This window comes from Haemaphysalis longicornis, unplaced genomic scaffold (genome assembly GCF_048455015.1).
Source record: "Haemaphysalis longicornis isolate Haplotype H1 unplaced genomic scaffold, Haemaphysalis longicornis Haplotype H1 scaffold_7, whole genome shotgun sequence".
NCBI lineage: Eukaryota > Metazoa > Arthropoda > Arachnida > Ixodida > Ixodidae > Haemaphysalis > Haemaphysalis longicornis.
Window position 1 is genome coordinate 12,849,791 of NW_027526422.1, and position 21,678 is coordinate 12,871,468.

Genomic DNA, 21,678 nt, shown 5'->3' on the forward strand with positions numbered 1-21,678 from the left:
TCCTTTGTCGCCTTTTAGTGTGCTCCCCATCCCGGCGTCTCGCTTTTACTGCCATTTGCGAGAAAGGGCGGAGGGGATGCGACAAGCTCGAAGAAACGAGAGAGCTTGCCACGGGAGGGGCAAAAAAAAAAAGCGGGGTTCGGCTAAGAGCCCGGAATAACGCAGCCGAGGCAACATTGCTCGGGGTGGAGAGCGCGGGAAAGGGAGTCAGAGCAAGCAAAACAGACAGAACATAGATGAGGGGGAGCAGAAGAGGGGCGGACGAAAATGGGATAGGCTGGGCGCCGGAGGCACATAAATTGGGAATGAGGAAGGAAGGGAGGGCGCCAATGCGATTAGGGACTGCGCTGCGACTAGTGAAAGGAAAGAGGAGGGAAGCGGAATTTCTCTACTTCACCGCCAGCAGCAGCGAGCGACGAAAATTAAGCGGCGGAATTGGACGGCGCTGAGCGCAGAGCGAGGAATACTCTAGCGGGATCTAAAACTTGAAGCGAGGCACCATAACGTTATCACATTTTCCCTTCGGCTCGCACCCGCTTTATTCTTCCCCTTCTATCTTTATTTCTTTTAGGTAGGGAAGGGGGCGTGTGGCTCTCGGGTCTTTTGTTACGCTGCAGGAAAACGATACGAGAACTCTCCGACAGAAGCGGGAGTCGTCAGAAACGCAGGAATATGTAGGGCACACGGTTTAATTGACTTGCCAGAATTAAACATGGTGGGAAGAAACCAGTGTGCTGTCAGTGCTGCACTGCTGTTAAATGAGGACAGCAGTGTTCGATGTGCCACGTTGTTTTTACTGGTTGTCATTATGGCGATGGTAAAACAAGAAAAATGCGCATAATAAAAAATGAAAAATAAAGCAGCATACCGGGCGTGAAAAATGTCGGAAAAGAGATTAAATATGGTTTTACTACCCCAGGTGTGCCCCACAGGATCAAAACACTGATAGCCTATTTCATTGATGGCTGTGCAAGTTTGGCAGTCATGTCTCATCAAGAGGACAGCACTGCGCAGTATGCTCAAGGCTTGTCTCGCAGCTGTTCTCTAGGGAGCCCCATGGGTCAACGTATAAGGTGGCGACCAACGTCAATAACAATGCATACTGGGAAACATGTGTCGCACGTTACAGTAAATCTACCCATTTTGGACATGCGCTTAGCCTATGCAGTCTTGAATCTATGAACCACAGTTACAGTTGCTGGTAACAATTCAAGCATGTGGAAACAATAGAGCCTGAAATTGGGAGTGGGCATTTAACGGAACAGTTTATTGTACCAGGATGACAGGCCGACAGAGGCCAGTATGGCTTTGTACACAAGGATGGCCTGGAGAGACATTTTGTCCGACCGGGAAGAAGGCCAGGCCATCATACGGTCGGTTGCACAGCAGCGCGCAGAGAAATGGCAGCTCACTTGCACAAGGCTTCTGCAGCAAAATGGAATGTTTCCTGAGCTTGCAAACTGGCGTGCTGCACTACGAAGCTTGTGTCTTATGCATAGCTACAGGGCCGGTGAAGCGGTCATCTCCGAAGGAAGACTGGGCTACAAGGCAGCACTTAGACGTTTTGGATGTTGCAAAAGAGGCAACTGCTTCAAACCTCTTTTCAATGCAAATTAATCGCCTTGCTCTTAACGTGGTGATACTGAAACCGGGGGGATAAACGGGGAGATTCGGCGAGATGGTTTCCTGCTAAAAAGGATGTCGATGCATGCCCACTATCTTATCTACTCTTCCACAGTCCTCTGAGGTACTTACATTATTTTAGCTGCCCAAGTTTCGTTCACACGGGGAACCCCTCCACACGATTATCACCGGAACACATAAAAACACAAGCTCCTCCTCACCGTCTATCATGCCGTGGCATGACAAGTCCACAGGGTTCTACACTCAAGCGCTGTAACAAATTCTCGATGGCACAAAATTCGTGGATCGCTTGTCAGGCCGGTGCCAGACAAGGGCATGTGTATCCACCCAGTGAAGTCTGCTGCCAGCAGCAATCTGCTATGCAAAGCCTGCAAGCGAAATGAACTTGCCGCCACTTTGGGGCTACGTGAATGGGGTTCTGGCAGACTGGCAGGCAACACAGGCTAGCTAGCACACAGTTTGCACGTTGCACGGCAGTCAGTACAGCAAACTTCACCAGATGGCAGGTCCCAGGTGAGCAGCTTACTCCCTCGTTGTCGAGCTGCCCGTCAAACTTGCTTGCAGGAACGGCCGGGACATGGCGGCCGCACACCGCAGTTAATCCACACGCACAATCGTACGCAAGCACACACACAACCACGCACAGGCAGTTTCGCATTGGCGATCGATCTGCGGTCCAGCTCAGTAGATCACTTCGTACACGGTGGCCTTCTTGTCTCCCGAGCCGGTGACGATGTACTTGTCGTCGGAGGAGATGTCACAGCTCAGCACCGACGAGGACTCCTTGGACTGGATGAGGAGGAAGAAGGATAGCCGTGAGTGGAGGAGCAAGAGGAAGGAAGGAAGAGGAGGAGGAGGGAAGAATGACCAACCTGGAAGATGGAGGCCCCGTAGGGGGTCCGCCAGGCATTGAGCAGGTTGTCCTTGCCTGTGGAGACGAACCACTTGCCGCACGAGGCAAACTTAAGCGACAGCACGCAGCTCTCGTGCAGGTGGAGCTGGTACTTGTCCGGCTTGCTGCAGTGAAGGACCTCCACGTTGCTGCTCTCCATCCTGCGGCGGCAGGGATGAGGGACGAGGAAGAGGAGGGAGAAGCTGAGTGACGTCTGCCTCTAATCTGGCATCCCCATCTCCCAAGGGATCTGATGCGGTTCTAATTTCGCACGGACTAACATTTCTTTGCGAGTGTGGCATCACCAATACCATGCATAGTGACAGATACATTTTAGCACGCTCCCTGAGATGATGGGAGGAACAATCAACTCCAGCAACTCATCCGAGCTGCAAAGTTGAACTCTAAATATAAACTGAAGTTCCGAAAATAGGAGAGGGCAAGCGTATAGAATTTTACTACAGTCTACGCCCGTTACAACGGACCCTCTGAATCCGGAAAAAAACGTCCGCTGTAGCCGAAGTATGCAGTATCCACACAAACTACACACAAATTACACACAAACTCGCAACTTGCAAAAATGCTAACATGGTCACTGCCACTGAAGCCCCCTAAAGTGGGTACTTTGACGATATTGCATATGCATAGTACATACACCTTGTTCTTTCTACACGCCTGCAGCACCTCTGCACAGCGTTCCCGCGAGGGCAGAGAATCGCATAAACACTGTTTCCAAAGCTTAGCACCGGCACTTGGAAAAGGCCTCGCGCATGCGGTCAAGCGTGTAAAGGCGCACGATGAGCTGAGCAAATAAAGCAAGAATATAACTAGGCGCAATTATTAACCAGCTATAAAACATCAGGCGTGGCCATCAGCATTAGCTAGGCTCTTTTAAATCCCCTCATGATGAGGCAGGTTTTCCCGAAACCGTTTGTCAACAAATCGGATGGCTGCCTGACATTCCCTCAAGGCAGCTTACATTTTTAGCGATTTTAGTCTGGTCATTGAAACAGCTGTAATGAAATAATCTGATGACGGACAGCTGTAAAATTGAAAGTTATACCAGTTGGACTGCGCACTGTTACTGGCAGACTGCACACAATGGATGGGGAACAACCCCCCTACTTGAAGTATTTTCCCTTTTCCCCCGAACGGAATGGGAACGATGCATGCGTGGGAATAATAAAACCCGAAATTCACTTAACCAGAGTTTTTATTACATAAAAAGACTGACGAGGGCAGACTTGACTCCGAGTGCACCACTTCGAGTATTCGATAGCCCTGTTTTCAATCTCACCGAAGTCGCGTTTATCGGCAGCGGCCTTGTCCTTGATGGTAGAGCGGATCGTCTGCTTAGACAGGCCTGTACTTCTGGCGATGTCGGCAGTTTTTCACCCATGTTCAACAGCGTTAATTACACTTAATTTATCCAACAGCGAAATCAGCTACCCTGCCGCTCATGCCGCTAGTCGCACAAAAAAAAGCCACTGGCACTGGCTTGGATTGGCTGCGCCAACGACCCGGCTGCCAGCAATGTTGCCAGACATAACAGTTTTCTTGCCAAAATAAACAAACAAACAAAAAAGCACATTGGGTGCCGGCCCCGCGGAAGTCCGCTATAAACATTCAGTCGAAACAATTTTCGCCTAATATTTAGTCTGTTGTAGCCGATAGTCCGCTCTAGCTGGGTCCGTTATGAGCGGAGTGGACTCCATTTAAAATGCATGGGGGCCAGACAAACGAACAGAAATGGTCTGTTGTAAGCGAAAGTCCGTTGTTGCCGGATCCGCTGTAACAAGCGTAGACTGTATTTGTTGTTCTGCATAGTTGGTGTACTGCATATTATTGCGCGCGTGTACGCATATATGAATAGCAAATACGTAATTTCATCTGCATGGCATACTTTTTAATGTTCGTTTGGTTGAATCAGATGCGAAGAAGAGCTTTTATTTGGACGAAGTATGGCGGTTACTTTTAAGTGTACCACATTCTGATCAATAAACAAAACCTCAGTCACTTTCAGTACGAACATTATGTGTTGATTTCTTCCTTGGAAAACGCCACAATAAATAGAGTTGCATGTAAAAAAAAAAAGTTTTTCAAGACAAATTCAACCCCCCCCCCCACTCACTAGGGCAGGTTTTTTTCTCCAAGGAAAAGTGGCAACCCTAATTCTTGCCCCATGCACAGCAGCCAACAAAACTTGTGTTTGTCACAAGGACAGGATTCTGAGCTGCTCCGGCCTTTATTTTTCAAATGCAGACTCATGAAAGTCTTCAGCAATGCTGCATGCATGAACCAACTCTCACTAGATGTGATAACAGGAATTGGCCCACACTACTCCAAAAGCGGCAAGGGGGAACATCGTTCAGCCCACTCACCCCACAGCCAGCCACTCTCCCGTAGGACAGTAGCCCAGTGAAAAGATCTGCGAAGTGAAGTCGTGCTGCTGCAACTGGCGACCCTGCGTTGGAACCATATCACACACATTACACGCTGCTGCTCTCCTTGGTTTTATGTTCAATGCACCACACATGCCTTTGGGTTTTACACTTTTTTCAGAATCGGGAGCAAAAATCTCGTGGTATCTTAAAAATGCCCTTCAGAAATCATAATTTTATATTCAAAAGAAAAACATATTTTAACTGAAGGCTACTTGATTGGTAGCTACAAACAATGTCAATGTCAAGGGAAACTAGTGATTGTAGTTCAGTTCTCATAATTATCTTCAAGCCTATATGTACAGTTGGAACCCACTTCAAGGCAAGTTTTCATGGGCAATAGGCAGTGTAAACAGAATTGCATAATTGCATAATTATCAAATGATTCATTGAGAGTGAAATATTTGCTCTTGATTAAGCATACAGTCTAGTCCACTTATAACAATTTAAAAGTACCAAGGAAATCCAGTAGTTATAACCGATAATTGTTCTAACCGGGTTGAGAAATAAAAAGACGGAACCGCGCTCAAAACAATTTATTCCCATGCCAGCAAGGTCGTACTACTACTAATTTGCGGAAAAGAAGCCACAGTCGGTCACCTTTGTCTGTGCGTGTGAAGCTAGCGCAAATCTTTTCTAAGAGCATCTATAGGTGCTTCACCTAGCTGAGGTGAATGTCATTGCAGGAAACAAAGTCCCCGAGGGACTGTGTCATGCATTGGGCCCCCTATGAAGACACTACCTGAGTAGGCTGCACCACCGCGCCATTAGTCGTCACTGTTGCACTTTTGGTGCACAATATAACCGGATTCAACCGTTATATCCAATATCGTGGCACTGGAGCATTGTAATAAGCGGTTTATTTTACCATAGAAGGAATAAAAGTTGACGGTGCCATAGCTGTTCATCGTTATATCTGATATATTTTTATAAACGGTATCGTTATAAGTGGACTCGACTGTAACTCTAAAACACCATGTTCCAAGTGAATTTTCATTTTTACAAAAGAACTTTGTTTCTACCTATGGTTAACTATGTGAACAATGAACATTTTGTTAAAAGGATGGGCAACTGATTTTTGTGCAGCGCATGTCCTCTAACTCATATGAAATCCAGGGTTCTATATACTGGGGTAACCACAAGGAATTTCTAAATAAACAAGTGAAAATAATTTCATTTTTTTTCACTAAAATTGCTGAAGTCTGAAGGGTGGTGCCATGTAGTGTCTAAACACGAAACTACCATACGTGTCTCGTGGCCTCCGCGATTTGCTGCCGGCGGCGCGCCGCTGCTCCCCTTGCGGCGGCGCGCCGCAAGGGGAGCGGTGTAATTTTGCGAACTCCGACACATGCCGCGAGGCAGCGCCATTGGCCTAAGGTTGAAGCGAGGCTCGTCTGGCCGATGCTGGCTGCTCTTTGAATTGTAAATCAGCCTTCGTTGTCGTGTCTTCGGGATAGAAAACTCTCAATATGTGGTCTATGTATTTTTGACTCGATCCTACAAGTACAAAGTTGTTTAACGTATGTTGTTTAACACCCACGATTGCCTTTACACGCAGCTTTAGTGGTCGTTCGCTTGAAAGGTGAATGCCATAGCCCAGGGTTCTGTCATCTCGCTCGGGCAGAGTGAATACAGTGGTGTGAGTGTATTTCTCGCCATCTGTCCCCTTCTCTTTCTCTTAATCTGATAAACCATTTTTTTGCTGTTACAGCGATATCGGTGTGTGTGTGTGTGTGTGTGTGTGTGTGTGTGTGTGTGTGTGTGTGTGTGTGTGTGTGTGTGCGTGCGTGTGTGTGTGAGTGTGTGCGCGTGCGAGTGCACGTAATGCCGATAAGCTTTCGTGAATTGTTTATAGGCAGGCGACTACGATAGTCAAATACTCTGTTAGGCTTCCACGGGTACGAAAGATGTGCTCGCTCTTTTGAAGGGGGAAAATCTCTGAACCACAGGATCTAGTAAAAGGGATTTTTTTTTGCTTCTTTTGTTCACCACACCTTAGATTTTCAACGAAGACACAGTAAGTATAATAAGGCAATCAGATGCCTAGAAGAAGGTTCCAGGACAATCAATGATGTTGCTTGCAAGCCCCTGGAAACTTATCTGAACTACCCCTCCCAATAAACATTTGCAACAATTGCAATTTGCTCACAGTTCTACTGTGTAGAGCTTACTACAGAAAGATGCAACCTAATCACTGGAACTATATTCAAGTTAACTGAAAGTGCAACAGAAACTAAACATAAGTAACTGCCTTGCTCGCCAACTGCTGCAAAATGTCTCGACTGCTATATAAACAATTTCTGCAAATGCATCTTTGAGTAACGACGGACTTACCACTAAGACACGAAGTTCCAAGTGCAAGATGATCCAATATCATGCTTTGATTACTAACACGCCAGGATTGAAGTCGAACATGAGTCTAGAGCCGAATGACCCGTGCATATGTCAGTGCTAAAGCTTAATTGATTTTCAACACAGGTGATAAACATCAAACAAGAGTTGAAAGCCGGAGCATCATCAGCTTGAGCCCACCTCTCGGAGATCCCAGGAGCGTACAGTGTTGTCCAGGCCGCCTGTCCAGAGTTTGGTGCCGTCACTGGAGATGTCGATGCAGCTGGCCCCGTCCGTGTGGCCCTGGAACTGCCTGCATTCGGGAGAGGGGACGCATCAAAAATAGAAGCGCTGTGAAATGCCAGGCAGAACAGGGTCGTCTGACAACAAGTGGTCCACTTGATCTAGCCAGCCACAGCTAGCTAGCAACGTGAAATGCCATCTCGCTGGCCTTTTTTGAACACTTCACTTTCGTGTGTGCCTGGGAGTGATTTACCCTTTTTTCAATTGTGGCCACGCGGGTGAGGGAATGAGGAAGCAACGTGTGTGGTTGCTGCTGCACATGTACAACTGCAGCGGAACATTTTTGCATTTGCATTATGCCGTGAAGACGCACTGTCTCTGGGACAGGTTGGAGTATCTGTTTAATTAAGTACCTGTGGAATAACCGTTCACAATTTCTACTTTGCTTTGGGTTTGAGTTTTGAAACTAGGTGCGTAGCACATGCAATGCCCTGGAGATGGGGTTGCAGACCGCACATGACTTATCCTAGATGGCATCATGGTGTCTGCTGCTCTTTGGGCGGAGACGATTTGAGCTACAATTGTTTTGGCTTCAATGTTCTGTGATGCATCATCAATTCCACTTGGATTTGAAACTTGGGGCACACAAAGCTGAGAGTAAAAAAAGAAAGACCATACAATAGAATGTGTGCAGGTGTGTGTCTTTCTCAAGATGGAAGGATGGCAGCACTGCAGACAAACAGTTGGAAATCCATATTGACAGTTAATTTGCCAAACGCAGCACAGTGCAGCATTGAAAGTAAAATTAGCAAATTGAAATCATATCCATAAGACATTTCTTTCCTAAAAGAGTTTTCCAGGCTGCTCCAATTGGTTTCTCTGATGAACAACATCGTCCATCGTTCTACGTGGTCTCGGTCGTACCTGCACGTACTAGCCATAAAGTGGGTGTCTGACATTGATGGATTGGTGATGTTTGAAGAGCGCTGCACTGGCTACAAGACCAGGTGGTCCGGTTACTTGATTTCTTGTGAAACTTGCCGCCCTGACCCACCAGGCACCAACCTCCATCAACCTCCACACTGATGATGTCACCATACATGTCGAATGACCTACAGAGGCAATTTGAGCGGCGATTGTTTTGGCTTCAATGTTCTGCAATGTGCTATCGATTCCACTTGGATTTGGAACTATAGACTGACACTAAGGGAGAGTTCACGACTAGCCTGGGACACACAGACTCGAACTGTCCGGCTCCTTTGTCATTTTTTTGTGTACTTTTCACTGAACTACGCATTGTATTCCGTGTTGTACTTTGTAACACACAGATTACAGTAATGAGTTTGCGGGCACAAGGGGAGGGCATGTGTAGGGTAGTGTGACAAGAAGTAAAGAGAAACACAGCAGCGAGCAGAGCACTGCATCAATGACAAGGATTTCGAAAGGAGTGCCACGAGGTGGTTAACAGCTAAAGCAACAAGGTGCTATGAAGACAGTGACAAGACAATGCTGAGAAGAGAGCCTTGACCATTAGGAAGATGTGAACTAACAAAGTTCTTATAAAACCGATAAACACAGTGCAACGGATGGGACACGAGAAAGCGGAGACAAAACGCTTGCGCTGACTAACAACCATAAACCATGGTAATCAGCGCAAATATTTGTCTCCAGTTGCTCGTGTCCCATCCGTTGCACTGTGTTTACCGGTTCGATTATGTACCAACTAGCCCAAGTTTCAACACTATTGAAGTACTTATAGACACTCTTACCAGGAACTCTCGGATAAGGATGCATTGGTCACACTTACGCGGAAGTGCACCTAAGTTTTTTTAGGTGGCTCACTTACTGCTGTGAAGCTTCACTACAATACAGAGAGAAAATGTGTGAAAGATAACCTCGCGATGACCAAGTCTTTGTACTTTGACTGCTATACAAGAACCCCTGCAAGGCTACGCTTCACTGTTTCAGGACCTTTCAGGAGTGATATAAGCAGTCATACATGACGGCCCCAGGGCTTTGTATTAGAGACCTCCTTATGTATTCCTGTGGAGTGCAATGCGGTACATTATGGATGCATGATTTCCCTAGAATACCCCAGGGCTTCATATTAAACACCTCTGTAAGACCCTGTGTATTCCTATGGACAGCAATGCACTGCATTATGAATGCATGGTTTCCTGAGGAATGTAGCCCTAGAATGCCCCAGGGCTTCATATTAAACACCTCTGTAAGACCCTGTGCATTCCTATGGAGAGCAATGCACTGCATTATGAATGCATGGTTTCCTGAGGAATGTAGCCCTAGAATGCTTAATTAAAAGAACATTGGTTTAGGGTTGACTGCATGCAAATACTATGTGGTTTGATATTTTAGCATCAGTTTGTGCAAGAAAAGCAATTTTGGTGCTCACTTTTAATTGTCAATATGTATCCACAGTGAGGGGTTGGACAAAAGCATATGATCAACTTAAAGGCTTTGTGCTCATAGCATAATGTGACACCTTCTCTTCCTTATTCTCCATGCTGCCAACGTTGACAGCCATACTGACACAAGGACGCTGACACAGCTAAAGAGGTTGATTGGCCCTAATAATGCTGCAAATTTCTTAAAATCCGCTCGGAAACTACAAATTAGTATGCCGAGATGACAAGTTAAAAAAAAAAAGTTCTACGATAAATTACACACAAACTCGCAACTTGCAAAAATGCTAACATGGTCACTGCCACTGAAGCCCATCTTCACGGCACAGCAATTTGTGACGCCCAAAATTGTGAATGCAAATTGGAGGAACCTGGAAGGGTAAGTAAGATACAGCAATGTGCTTGCAAATCTGCAAAACACAAATTCAGCAACTTTTTAGACATTAATGTTGGACTCCCCCAAGCAGCCGGGGACGTCCGAAATACATCCAAACATCCAATGCTCAGTTTGGACTGCCACTGTATGTCCATGTCTGGATGTACATTTTTGGACGTGCAGTGCACATCCAGAAACAGATGTACAAGCCCGAATGACATCCGCCAGTAGATGTGCAAAGTTACTACAAAGCATCAAATACTGGCTTAAATGGAATATAAAAGCAAAACAGAAAAAAACTTCTTCGCTTTTCAATTAAAAAGATTTTGTACATCAACACCCTGACTTCTTTATTGGAAGTTTCGTCTGCACATTTCTAAAATTACACCTAATTTTCTTTTTAATTTTTTGAACCACCTTACCAACTCCAATAATGATCTGAGAATTGAGAAACGCTAACGAAACTTGTGAAGCAAGTTCACTGTGTTCATGTATGTCTGTCTGCCCTGTAGTGCATTGGTCTTGTGGGGTGTAGTATTTATTCATTGTAGGAACATAAGTTTCTCGTTATGTGATTCTTGAAATTTTTATTGGACATCCAAAATACATCCAATTTCGGATGTCCAACTGGACGGAAGCGTTGAATCCAGACGTCCCATGGACGTACATGGCATATCCATCATACACAGTATGTCCAGTTACAGTTACAAGTTACTGAAAAAACAGCTGCCGCGGCCAGGAATCGAATGTGCGCTTGTTCACAAATGACATTGTTGTTAGCATAGTTCATGCTTTTTTTTGTAGTTATTTAACTGTGGTGGACCTGTCTATTCATAGGTATACGCTGTAACAGGAAGCAAGTAGAACAAATGATGCTTTTATCCCTTGCTGCTATTTACCAATAACGCGTTACTAGTGACTAGTTACTGCCCAAGACTGACCTTAACCTTGCCTCTAATGCCATGGGAAGCTGAAAGCGATTCCGGACATACCTGACGAGCGTCTGGTTGTGCAGGTCCCAGACGGCAATGTTGCCATCTGAGCAGCAGCTGAAGCACACCTTGGAGTCAGGGCTGATGGCCAGGGCGTAACACGCCGGAGCATTTGAAGTCAGCTCGGCCTTGATGCGTGGGGTCGGCTGCAAAGAGATAGGTTTTCTCGATTAGGGACCGGCGACTCCTAAAGCATGAAAAGTCAGAATGCGACACTAGAGGAAGGCCCAACACATGATGAAGTAGAAAACTGCTGTGGCTGGGAGCAGGTTGCAGGTTTTCTGAAGCGCGACAGAAAAGAGACATGCAGCACGAAGTGTCTCTATGGGGAGGGGAGCTTAACTGAAAACTATGTCAGGTGGTCCTGTAAACAGCAACCAGTCATGCAAATGGTAGAAAGCAAAACTTCCACACCGATCCTACTGCTCGCAGGGTAATTGGTACAATGAGCAGATGAGAGGACGCTTGCATAGCATGTAGCCGAAACATAGGAAGAATAGGAGTAGGTACCGCAGCGAATATCCCTGCCTAACACCAAGAACGTCGTGTTATGTTTGTCCCTTTTCAACACAATCAACGTCAATGCTAAGGGAAAGCATCCTTCGTCGAATTATTGTTGATGTGTTCCAAATATTAACACCAGCTACACAATAATAAAGTTAGATGGGCAGATGAGATCAAGAAGTTTGCGGGGATAAATTGGTCACAGTTGGCACAGGACCGAGGTAATTGGAGAATAATGGGAGAGGCCTTTGCCCTGCAGTGGGCGTAGATAGGCTGATGATGATGATGATGATGATACAATAATCACTACCGTTGCAAAGTTAATACAATGAAAACAGCAGTTAGACAAAAATGAACCAGTTTACAACAGCTGCTTGTATTTTCCTAATGCAGACCGAATATAACAGTAAGGAGGTGAGGCGAAGTTATCTCCCACAGCCACTGGTGTTTGTGGAAGCCCGTCTCAGCTGAATTACAGCGGTATAGCTCATTTGAATGAATGCAGGGCAGGAATTTGAGATTTAACGCCCATTATAACTTCCACTTTGAATTTAAAGCCATGTTTTGATGCGCAACTTCCTGCCTGTAGTTTTGTTCACACTGTGACAAAAACAGGCTTGGCATGGCAGAAAGGTGTTTCACTACAATGCCACAGCTATGCAAAGTTAACAGTTGTGCTTGCCATGAAATAGCAGGCCGTGAGACCAACAAGGCTGGTTGTACAGGCAGGGATGTGGAAATTATGTGTCACATTACCTTTATAGACTCGCCCCACGTGCGTTGCACTTCATTTAAAAGAAAGGCGGACCAGCAAGCCCTACTATGTATTTCATAACTATTAGTTTTAACAAGTACTATGTGCTTAGACAACCAGAGCCACTCACTGCTGCCAAGTCCCAGATGGATATGGTGCTTGCTTCCCCACCCACAATCAGCGTCCTCCCATCAGGCAGCAGCTTGCAGGAGCGGATGTAGTTGTCCCTTTGCTGAAAAGAGGGAGAGACAACTCAGTGCCGACATCGCAACACACACAGTAAACAATATCTTCCACTTTTCCTGGTAGATGACAACAGAGCTCCTCACTTCCGCATTTTCGACACTGACGTCAGTCACAAAACTCGTATAGCAAGTGGCTAGGTCAGAAATCTGTGAACGATGTCTTCAACTTCTCGCTACTATACTCTCCGGAAGCAGGTCATTGTTTTCACACTGTCTTTCACCCCATGTTTTAGCACCACGCAGCCCAAGATTTTCCAACTGAAAGTGAATTCTTGCCACTGCAGGCTTCAAGTAAACTTGAATTGCCACCTGTACTCTTGAAGGCTGTACTCCTGAAGAATATTGCCAAAGTTCGCCTCCACGACAATTATGTGGCCTCGTATTACATCGGCCAGAAATCCTGCCCATTGTCTTCAGCTTATGCGGACAGCAGTTGTTAATGCTGGCTTAACGAGAGCTGTTCAGCAATGAAATGAAGTGAATATGGAGAATGCCTCTTTCACTGCACTCCAAAGCACTCACCAGGCAGTCAAGCTGAGACACAGGGCTCTTGGAGCCTGGCTGGCTGATGTCCCACACCTTGACGCAGCCCTGTGGGTGGAGATTGAGTTCAGGCACTAGCACAGTCAACTGCTTGCTTTACGTGCACTGAAAGCAGTGCTATTCATTGTGAGACAACAAAAATGAAAAAGTTTGCCCACGAGCAAAATTGACAGGTCTTTTCACCATTGTGCCACGTCAACATCATTTACAAGGGCATCGTGCAAAATACAAGCTTGTTTTATTCGAAAACTTTTGTGTTTTGTAGTGCCCCTGGCGCTTGTCCAGAAGCAAAGGATGCTTTATTCACTGAAAAATTAACTGATTTATATTAATATTTTAATTATCTCACCAAATCATGTGTTTTCCTGACGTCTGCAATGACATCACAAGAGCAGGTCTTCAGGCTAAACCTAGTGTGCTCCAAAACATCGTTTACCGTGAGTCCACCTAGATGGTGCCACCATAGTGCAGCGGGCCGTTTTGAGCTTTTTCTCTCTTTGGTTTGTTTTTGACCATATTTGTACCTGGCTTGTTTTCGTTAAGGTAAAAAATAATCATTTCAAGAATCATGCTGTTCGCCCGACAAGTATGGTCACGTAAGACACCGTTGCTTATGCCAATTGGCCAATGTCGTCTAAGACAACCCCAAAGTGCGGGAGTGCTCTGCATCTTAACGGAGCGTAATGCGCGCAGTACCGACAGCAGTACACATCGGTACTTCTATGTTTACGTGGACTTTTGTAACTTCCACCGTTTTCCCCACCATTCTTACTGCTAAAAAAGGATGTGCCCTAAATGTAAGCACAAATAGCTTGTTCGGCAAGCTATTTTGCCTAATTTGCGTTTGCTTTTGCCGGGCTCAGCCAATTGCAGAGCTGGCACATTTGACATCATAGGTTCTGTTGCGGGAAATGAGCCAGTGGGTCACATAGCCATTCACTTTTTTGCTAATTATGTAGCTTATTTGAGTGAAGTTCACACTAAAAGTAGTGTCAGTATGATTCTAATGAGGCAATCTTTCGAATGAACCAAACATGTTTTGTCGGCATGGCCCCTTAAAAGGTCAACTGTAGTGAAATCTGACTTTGGCTTAATTTATTCTGAACTTGCACTAGGTGCTAACAAAGCAACTGAGACATAACTGGTAGCTCTGGGAGATCCAGTTACTCAAGTAGAAGCATTGTAAGTAGTTCTGTAACAGACGAAGATACAGCTACCGATGCAGCACGCAAGCAGCCATGGGGCATAAGTGACATTTCAACCAGTGGCTGAAGAACTGGACGTAACAGCTGCCTTTTTCTCAGTTTCACTTGAAAAATCGTCCTTCTTTGTTGGTTACTTAAGGCATGTCCGTGCATATTTCTGGAGTCACATCTACTCTGACTTTACAAAAAATAAGAACTTCAAATGGCTCATAAAATACTTCATATCATCACGAAACGCACACACACATCCTCCTCCGGCATGTACCAAACTCTCCTGAGATTATATAGGTGACTGGTAAAACGCGCAAAACAATGTCTGCTCCCGCAGAGTCCCGTCTCTTCCGGTTCAAAAGCTCTCCTAGCCTCCCCAAAGCCGGTGGCTTTCACGTGTGTGTGTGTGTGTGTGTGTGTGTGTGTGTGTGTGTGTGTGTGTGTGTGTGTGTGTGTGTGTGTGTGTGTGCGCGCGCGTGCGTGCGCGTGTGTGTGTGTGTGGGTGGGTGGGTCGGTAAGTCGTGCGCGCGCACGCGCGTGTGCGTCTTGTTTACTTGTTCCCACCGGGAAAAAAAAAAAAAAAACGCATGCATCAAGCAGTCAGTGAATAATAACGATTGATCCTACTAGGGGCTTTTCTGAAAGGTAAGCGCTCTGCAACAAATAAACAACACACACACACGCGCGTGAAAGCCGCCGGTGCGCAGGAGGAATGAAAAACCTCGAACCGGAAGTGGCAGGAGCAGACGACGTACCCACAAGCCTTTACGCCTTTTACCGGTCACCTATTGTAGTATGTATGCCAAACTGCCAAAAAAGTGTGCCACGTGCGCTATGACCCCTTTTTCAAACTCCACGAGTTTGCAAAAGCTATGGAGGCATTTTATTAAGTACTTGTACCAGGAGCAACTACTCCCAAGTTCTGCTCCAAGCATGTTCTGGCGGAGAGATGTGCCCAGACCCATGATACATATTTGAGCATTAGGCTGCAATAAAGCTTAAGTGGGACACAATGCTTCGAAAGCAAAGATTTTTGAGAAATCAATTATTGAAAGTGGTATTTCCAAAAAGTACAGGCCTTTTTCTCTCTACCTGTTAAATGCTGCGTTTGGGGAATGTGCAGAGCACTTGGGTTGTAGTATCCTTTATTACACCGAGCCCAGCTGAGATCGCCAAGATTTCGACACTCAACCGGCACTTTCTTATGATTCACGACAACCAATCTACGAAAGCGATCGCTGTAATTTTGGTCTCGTTAGAAGCACTACTTCGTCTTAAATTTTGTGCCGTGAAAGCATTTTTTATCGATTGGCTCCTTATGAAACAAGTATATAAAAATGCTGAAATCTATAGCTCTATGCATAGTTGAGCCCGTGTGACCTGCAATCTGCCACTTCATTGGTGGTGCTGCAGGATTCATCACTTGCCGGGAAGATAAGCCCAGTGACGGGAAAAAAAAAAAAAAAAAAAAACTGTGATAGCAGGGTCAGCGTGAACGCTCCCTCAAGGCTAAAGTAGCAAGTCATTTACCCAGATCTTCAAGAGACTTATGTCGGTACTTCGCAAGCACCAAACGTAGTTTACGCTACGCCTGAAATGCCGGTTGCAGGCAAAGATTTGGCAGTACAAAAATGGCATATAATATATTTTTGGTCCGACCAGAAATGTAACCGAAACATTATTTATTATGTTGTCAGGAGCTAAACAATATATATATATATATATATATATATATATATATTTTGTAGAACAGAGACGTACGGGACGAGGGATTCCGTAAGGACACATATCAAAGTTGCAGTCCTTATTGCCAGTGCTGTTTGGCGTTTTAACAGTGTTTTATAGTGCCGAATGAGGTATGATTGCATTTTTTTTTTTGCAGGAATAAATAATTGAAAATTCAAGTCGAGAAAAAATGCGCCGTTTTTCTTGAATTTTCTTGACTTGAATTTTCAATTATTTATTCCTGCAAAAAAAAAATGCAATCATACCTCATTCGGCACTATAAAATACTGTTAAAACGCCAAACAGCACTGGCAATAAGGACTGCAACTTTGATATATATATATACAGTCGAACACGGATATATCGAACACGGCTATATCGAATTATTGTCTATATCGAACTCATAAATTATCCCCTTGAAAATTCTGTGTAAAAGTATAGGAATTCGTACGTTTATATCGAACCGTATTTTTCCCGACATTGCGTATATCGAACGCCGCGCGAGCTGGAAGGTACTCTTCAACCGTCGCTGCACCCGCGATTGAGGTTGAGGAGAATGTGGAGGAATCCGCGGGCATGGCGAAGACTGGTCCGCGGAACTAATCCACCCTACCGGAACGAATTTGCGCTTGCCCAGTCGGGCCCCGCTACCGGCCGCCGTAGCGTTAGCGGACGGAGCCCGGTATGCTGAATCTCTCTAGGCACACAAGCCCGAACGCTCGGAAAATGTGAATGCGAGGTAGGGATGCCCCGACTGCGCACGTCCTTTTTTTTTGTTTTGCGGCTGCGTACGTTCCACGGCTTGCCGAAAAAGGTTTTTTTCTCTCTCTCTCTGGGTCTGTCTTCCCCCGATGTCATCTCGGGAAAGGGAAGAGGGAACGAAGGCGCTGGCGGCCTCCTTCTTTTGCATTTTGCTGCTGTTGCTGCGGTTTGGCGAGTTGTCCCGCACCTTTCGGAGATCACTGTTTCTCTCGAAGATGACCATCGCGACCGCTTCGTTGCAGTCCGTTCAGAGAGCCTTGGAATTGTTACCTTCAAAGTTCTTGTGGTGCGCGCTTTTCTTCTTTTGCATGCGTGTTGTACATGGTGTGCGAAGGCGCAGCGTACTGCTGGAATTTTGTAGTTGTGCAGCCTTGAGAAGATCGAGACCAGCTTCTTTAATTTAATTTCCAGAATGAAGAAGCAGGCCAAGGTCAGCGATTTTTTTTTCACGGAAATAAAGCGTCCTGTTGCGTCGTGAGTGCGGAATTAGTTGTCATTCTTGAATGCGACGATCGGAAAGTGCTCGTCCGCCATAGGTGAGGTCTCAGAGCCCATATTTTTATATCGAATTTTTTATATATCGAACTATTTCGCGATCCCCTTGGAGTTCGATATATCCGTGTTCGACTGTATATATATATATATATATATATATATATATATATATATATATATATATATATATATAGCAGAAAAAGAAAGACACGTCGAAAAAAGAAAAGGTTTAACGTTTCGGCCGAGGGACCGGCCTTCGTCAGAATAACCTTCGTCAGAATATATATATATATATATATATATATATATATATATATATATATATATATATATATATATATATATATATATATATATATATATATATATTCGTTTTGATTTTCAGTTTGAGTGGAAAGTTTAGGTATTTCAGCATTCATTCCAACTTCCATGCAGAGAGGTGGAAAATTACCACCACTGGTTCGCTGGCATATAAATCGCCTTTCATTTCACTGGCACCCTTTTTCATTTGGCAGGCTTGCTCAGTGTTCTAGAACCCTCTAAAACACTAAGTTTGTCTAGGTGGTCAGTGCTTAGTGATCCACGTGATATCCGCCCGCAATTGGCTGTGAAGCAGATGTTACGGCCGTGTTTTATTTATTATTTGGTTTATTTAAATATTTTTTGTTTATTTATTCATTCACTCATTTATTGGCATACTGACATTCTCCTAAGGCACAGTTGTGAGAGTGTTCAGTTACACACGTAATAATAAAGAAGTAAGAGAAAGTGCAATGTTTTAGCATGATTAGAGCAGCATACACAGATTGCAGTGAAAACAGCAGATTACCGTGGCACACTCAATGAACGCAGCTACAAGTCATGCTCCTCTTGTACGCAAGTGCCAGAGCACAGCGGAACTTCTATCCCCAATTTTTCTTGCGGGCTACCACGAACCATTATGTACTGTTATTTCTTTTGTTTTGGAGCTAAACCAGGGGCGCTATTCTCGAGTTTTGTCCCTTTTGCGTCCCTTTCAGAAGTGTCCCTTTTGGCGAGCCCTGATTGGATGAAAGCAAACAACAGGAAGTGACGTAACCAAGTGCGACAAACCTACTGCCAAAGCCCACTGCTTAACCGGAAGTACGTCACGATGAAAGGGACGCAAAAGGGACGTTTTCAAAAGGGACAGTTACGAGAATACCGCCCCAGAACGGAACTTTTATGGATGGAACAAAACAGAAACCAGAACGAAAAACATTCTTTTCCGACACCCTGGCTTAGCAGACATGCTGGCTTCCGAAAGCGTTGTGTCTTGCATTTATTGCTGGGCTAAGATGCAGCTGCGTGAACGAAAAGGAAGACGGAGGAGTGAACATTTATTTGAGGGAGAGGGTATTGGGACGGGGATGTGGTCAGCCTCCTATGTCCAGGAGGACACGAGACGGAGGGGGAAAAAAATCCTGCTAGATATGAGAGTCAACTGTAGTACAGTGGCTGGAATAGGGAAGTGTGATTATCGCCCGTCGGCTCCTATGGCGACCGCCGTCGCCGCCTTGCATGCATCCGCGAGATGGCGCTAGCGGTCGTTTACACGTCGAGCTGAGCGCACAATACATGGCCATAAGCGCGTTTTCCACTCATTTCTTTTTAAATTTTTGTCGCTCTTGGTCCGAGTTATGCTAGATGTAGTGCTGATATTTGTTCTCGGGTAAGCCGCGGCCGTTAGAATCACGGTTTTGTGCTTGGTTGCACGACATGTATTAAATGTTTCCAGGAGTTGTTGCTTTTCGGGGTGCCGGAAAAACGAGGAAACTTGGCTCAAGTGGCAGAGCAACACACCTCGCGCCAACAAGCCGCTTGAAAATTTCGATCTGCATTTAGCGTCGCGCGTCAATTTGAACGCAACACCCGAGGTGAAATGGTGCGCTGGTGCACATATATGGTGCGCTGGTGCGCTAGCGCAACACCTCACTTTGGTTGTTGTGCGTGCCGTTTCTCCAGCCGGATGCGATCCCAACGATCTTCCCAAATCGTACCAAATTACCTATCATCACAGAAAACCAAAAGGAAGATTGGAAAAACAGAGGGAAGTTGCGCCTACACAAAAAGGTCGCGATAATGAACGGGTTGAGCTGGATGAATTGAACGAAGCCCCGGCCGCGCTTGCCGCCAACTGTGTAGATTACCGAAATGTCATTATTCCATTAAACAGTAAGGCAAGCATGCTTTTAGAGCATTTATTTCTCCGCAGAGCATAAATAAGGGGTGCGGTAAATTAGGACGAGGAAGAATATTTAGATGAATATAAGAAGTTAAAGCTTTCTCTGAATAATTGTGAGTGGTGAGGATCTATCAAACTGCTTTTTTGCTTGTTTCTGGCTATCATAAATGAAAAAGTGTACGAAACGAAAACTTTACTTTACTTATTATTAACTACATAACAATTAGCAAGTGTCAATGAAGCGTGACCGTTGTTGTTATTTCTCCAATTACGTATCGTAATACAGTCGAGCACGGATATATCGAACACGGGTATATCGAATTATTGTCTATATCGAACTCATAAATTATCCCCTTGAAAATGCTGTGTAAAAGTATAGGAATTCGTACGTTTATATCGAACCGTATTTTTCGCGACATTGGGTATATCGAACGCCGCGCGAGCTGGAAGAAGCTCTTCGGTGGTCGCTGCACCCCCGATTGAGGTTGAGGAGCATGTGGAGGAATGCGCGGGCATGGCGAAGACAGGCTCGCGGAACTAATCCCCCCTACCGGAACGTTAGCTGACGGAGCCCGGTATGCTAAATCTCTCTAGGCACACAAGCCCGAACGCTCCAGAAATGTGACAGTGCGAGGTAGGGATGCACCAATTGCGCACGTCTTTTTTTTTTTTTTTTTTTTTTTTTTTTTTTTTTTTTTTTCCCCGGCTGCGTACGTTCCCCGGCTTGCTGAAAAAGTTTTTTTTCGTCTCTCTCTGGGTCTGTCTTCCCCCGATGTCGTCTCGGGAAAGGGAAGAGGGAACGAAGGTGCTGGCGGCCTCCTTCTTTTACATGTTGCTGCTGTTGCTGCTGTTTGGCGAGCTGTCCCGCACCTCTCGGAGATCACTATTTCTCTCGGAGATGACCATCGCGAGCGCTTTGTTGGAGTCCGTTCAGAGCCTTGGAATTGTTATCTTTAAAGTTCTTGTGCGTGCGTGCGCGCTGTTCTTCTTGTGCGTGCGTGTTGTGCATGGTGTGCGAAGGCGCAGCGTACTGCTGGAATTTTCTAGTTGTGCAGCCTCGAGAAGATCGAGACCAGTGTCTTCAATTTTATTTCCAGGATGAAGAAGCATGCCAAGATCAGCGATTTTTTTTCACCGAAATAAAGCGTCCTGTTGCGTCGTGAGTGCGGAATTAGTTGTCATTCTTGAATGCGACGATCGGTAAGTGATCGTCTGCCATAGGTGAGGTCTCAGAGCCCATATTTGTTATATCGAATTTTTCATATATCGAACTATTCCGCGATCCCCTTGGAGTTCGATATATCCGTGTTCAACTGTATGAATTTCTTCATTTCTTAGGCAAATTTATTTATAAAACAAATGAAAGTTAATGGAGTTTACTTTGAACTTGTCAATTATGTTTTGCTAATACGAATTTCTTGAATCAAACCATGTAGGCTTGTCAAATATATCGTCTTAGTATTTCAAAAATACGAAACGAGCAAGAAACAAGAAAAAATACAGAAAAAATACGAGAAAATACAGTGAGTTACAAAACATTTAATCGTTGCTCTAACGTTTCGCTAAATACATCCGGCTCCATTAAATTATAACCGGCATAGAAACCTTTCTAGTCAACTAGCCATGCCAAATTCAATAATCTAATCGCAACTTCCCTGAAATAACAGCTCAGTCCGAAATTCACATTTACATTCACGAACAGATTTTTTGTTTGGGGGCTGTGTCTGCGGCTTCAAATTTGTGCGCTAGAAGCAATTGTAATGAAGCAAAACTCGAATTCTTGTCCCGGCTGGCGGCTTGCGAGAGCACATGTCAAGACGGCCTATATATTGAGACAAATAACGTGTTCTATAAAAATATAATAGGAAGCCTACATTATTACATAGTCACTTCAATAGTGGATTTATTTGAG

General features: G+C 45.1%; 1 protein-coding gene across 3 annotated transcripts in view; it reads right to left on the bottom strand.

Annotated features, from left to right (window-relative positions):
• Positions 1-1,245: 1,245 nt before the first annotated feature.
• The window catches only part of LOC144144542 (transducin-like enhancer protein 4), a 50,938-nt gene continuing 30,505 nt past the window's right edge, over positions 1,246-21,678 (bottom strand). For all 3 annotated transcript variants that reach the window (XM_077676050.1, XM_077676048.1, XM_077676051.1), the window contains 7 exons: positions 13,365-13,433; positions 12,728-12,829; positions 11,340-11,485; positions 7,510-7,621; positions 4,918-5,000; positions 2,517-2,697; positions 1,246-2,433 (listed from right to left, as the gene is read on the bottom strand). In XM_077676050.1, coding sequence (XP_077532176.1) covers positions 2,326-2,433; positions 2,517-2,697; positions 4,918-5,000; positions 7,510-7,621; positions 11,340-11,485; positions 12,728-12,829; positions 13,365-13,433 — 801 coding nt within the window. In that variant the 3' untranslated portion in view covers positions 1,246-2,325. The remainder of the gene's footprint in view (positions 2,434-2,516; positions 2,698-4,917; positions 5,001-7,509; positions 7,622-11,339; positions 11,486-12,727; positions 12,830-13,364; positions 13,434-21,678) is intronic.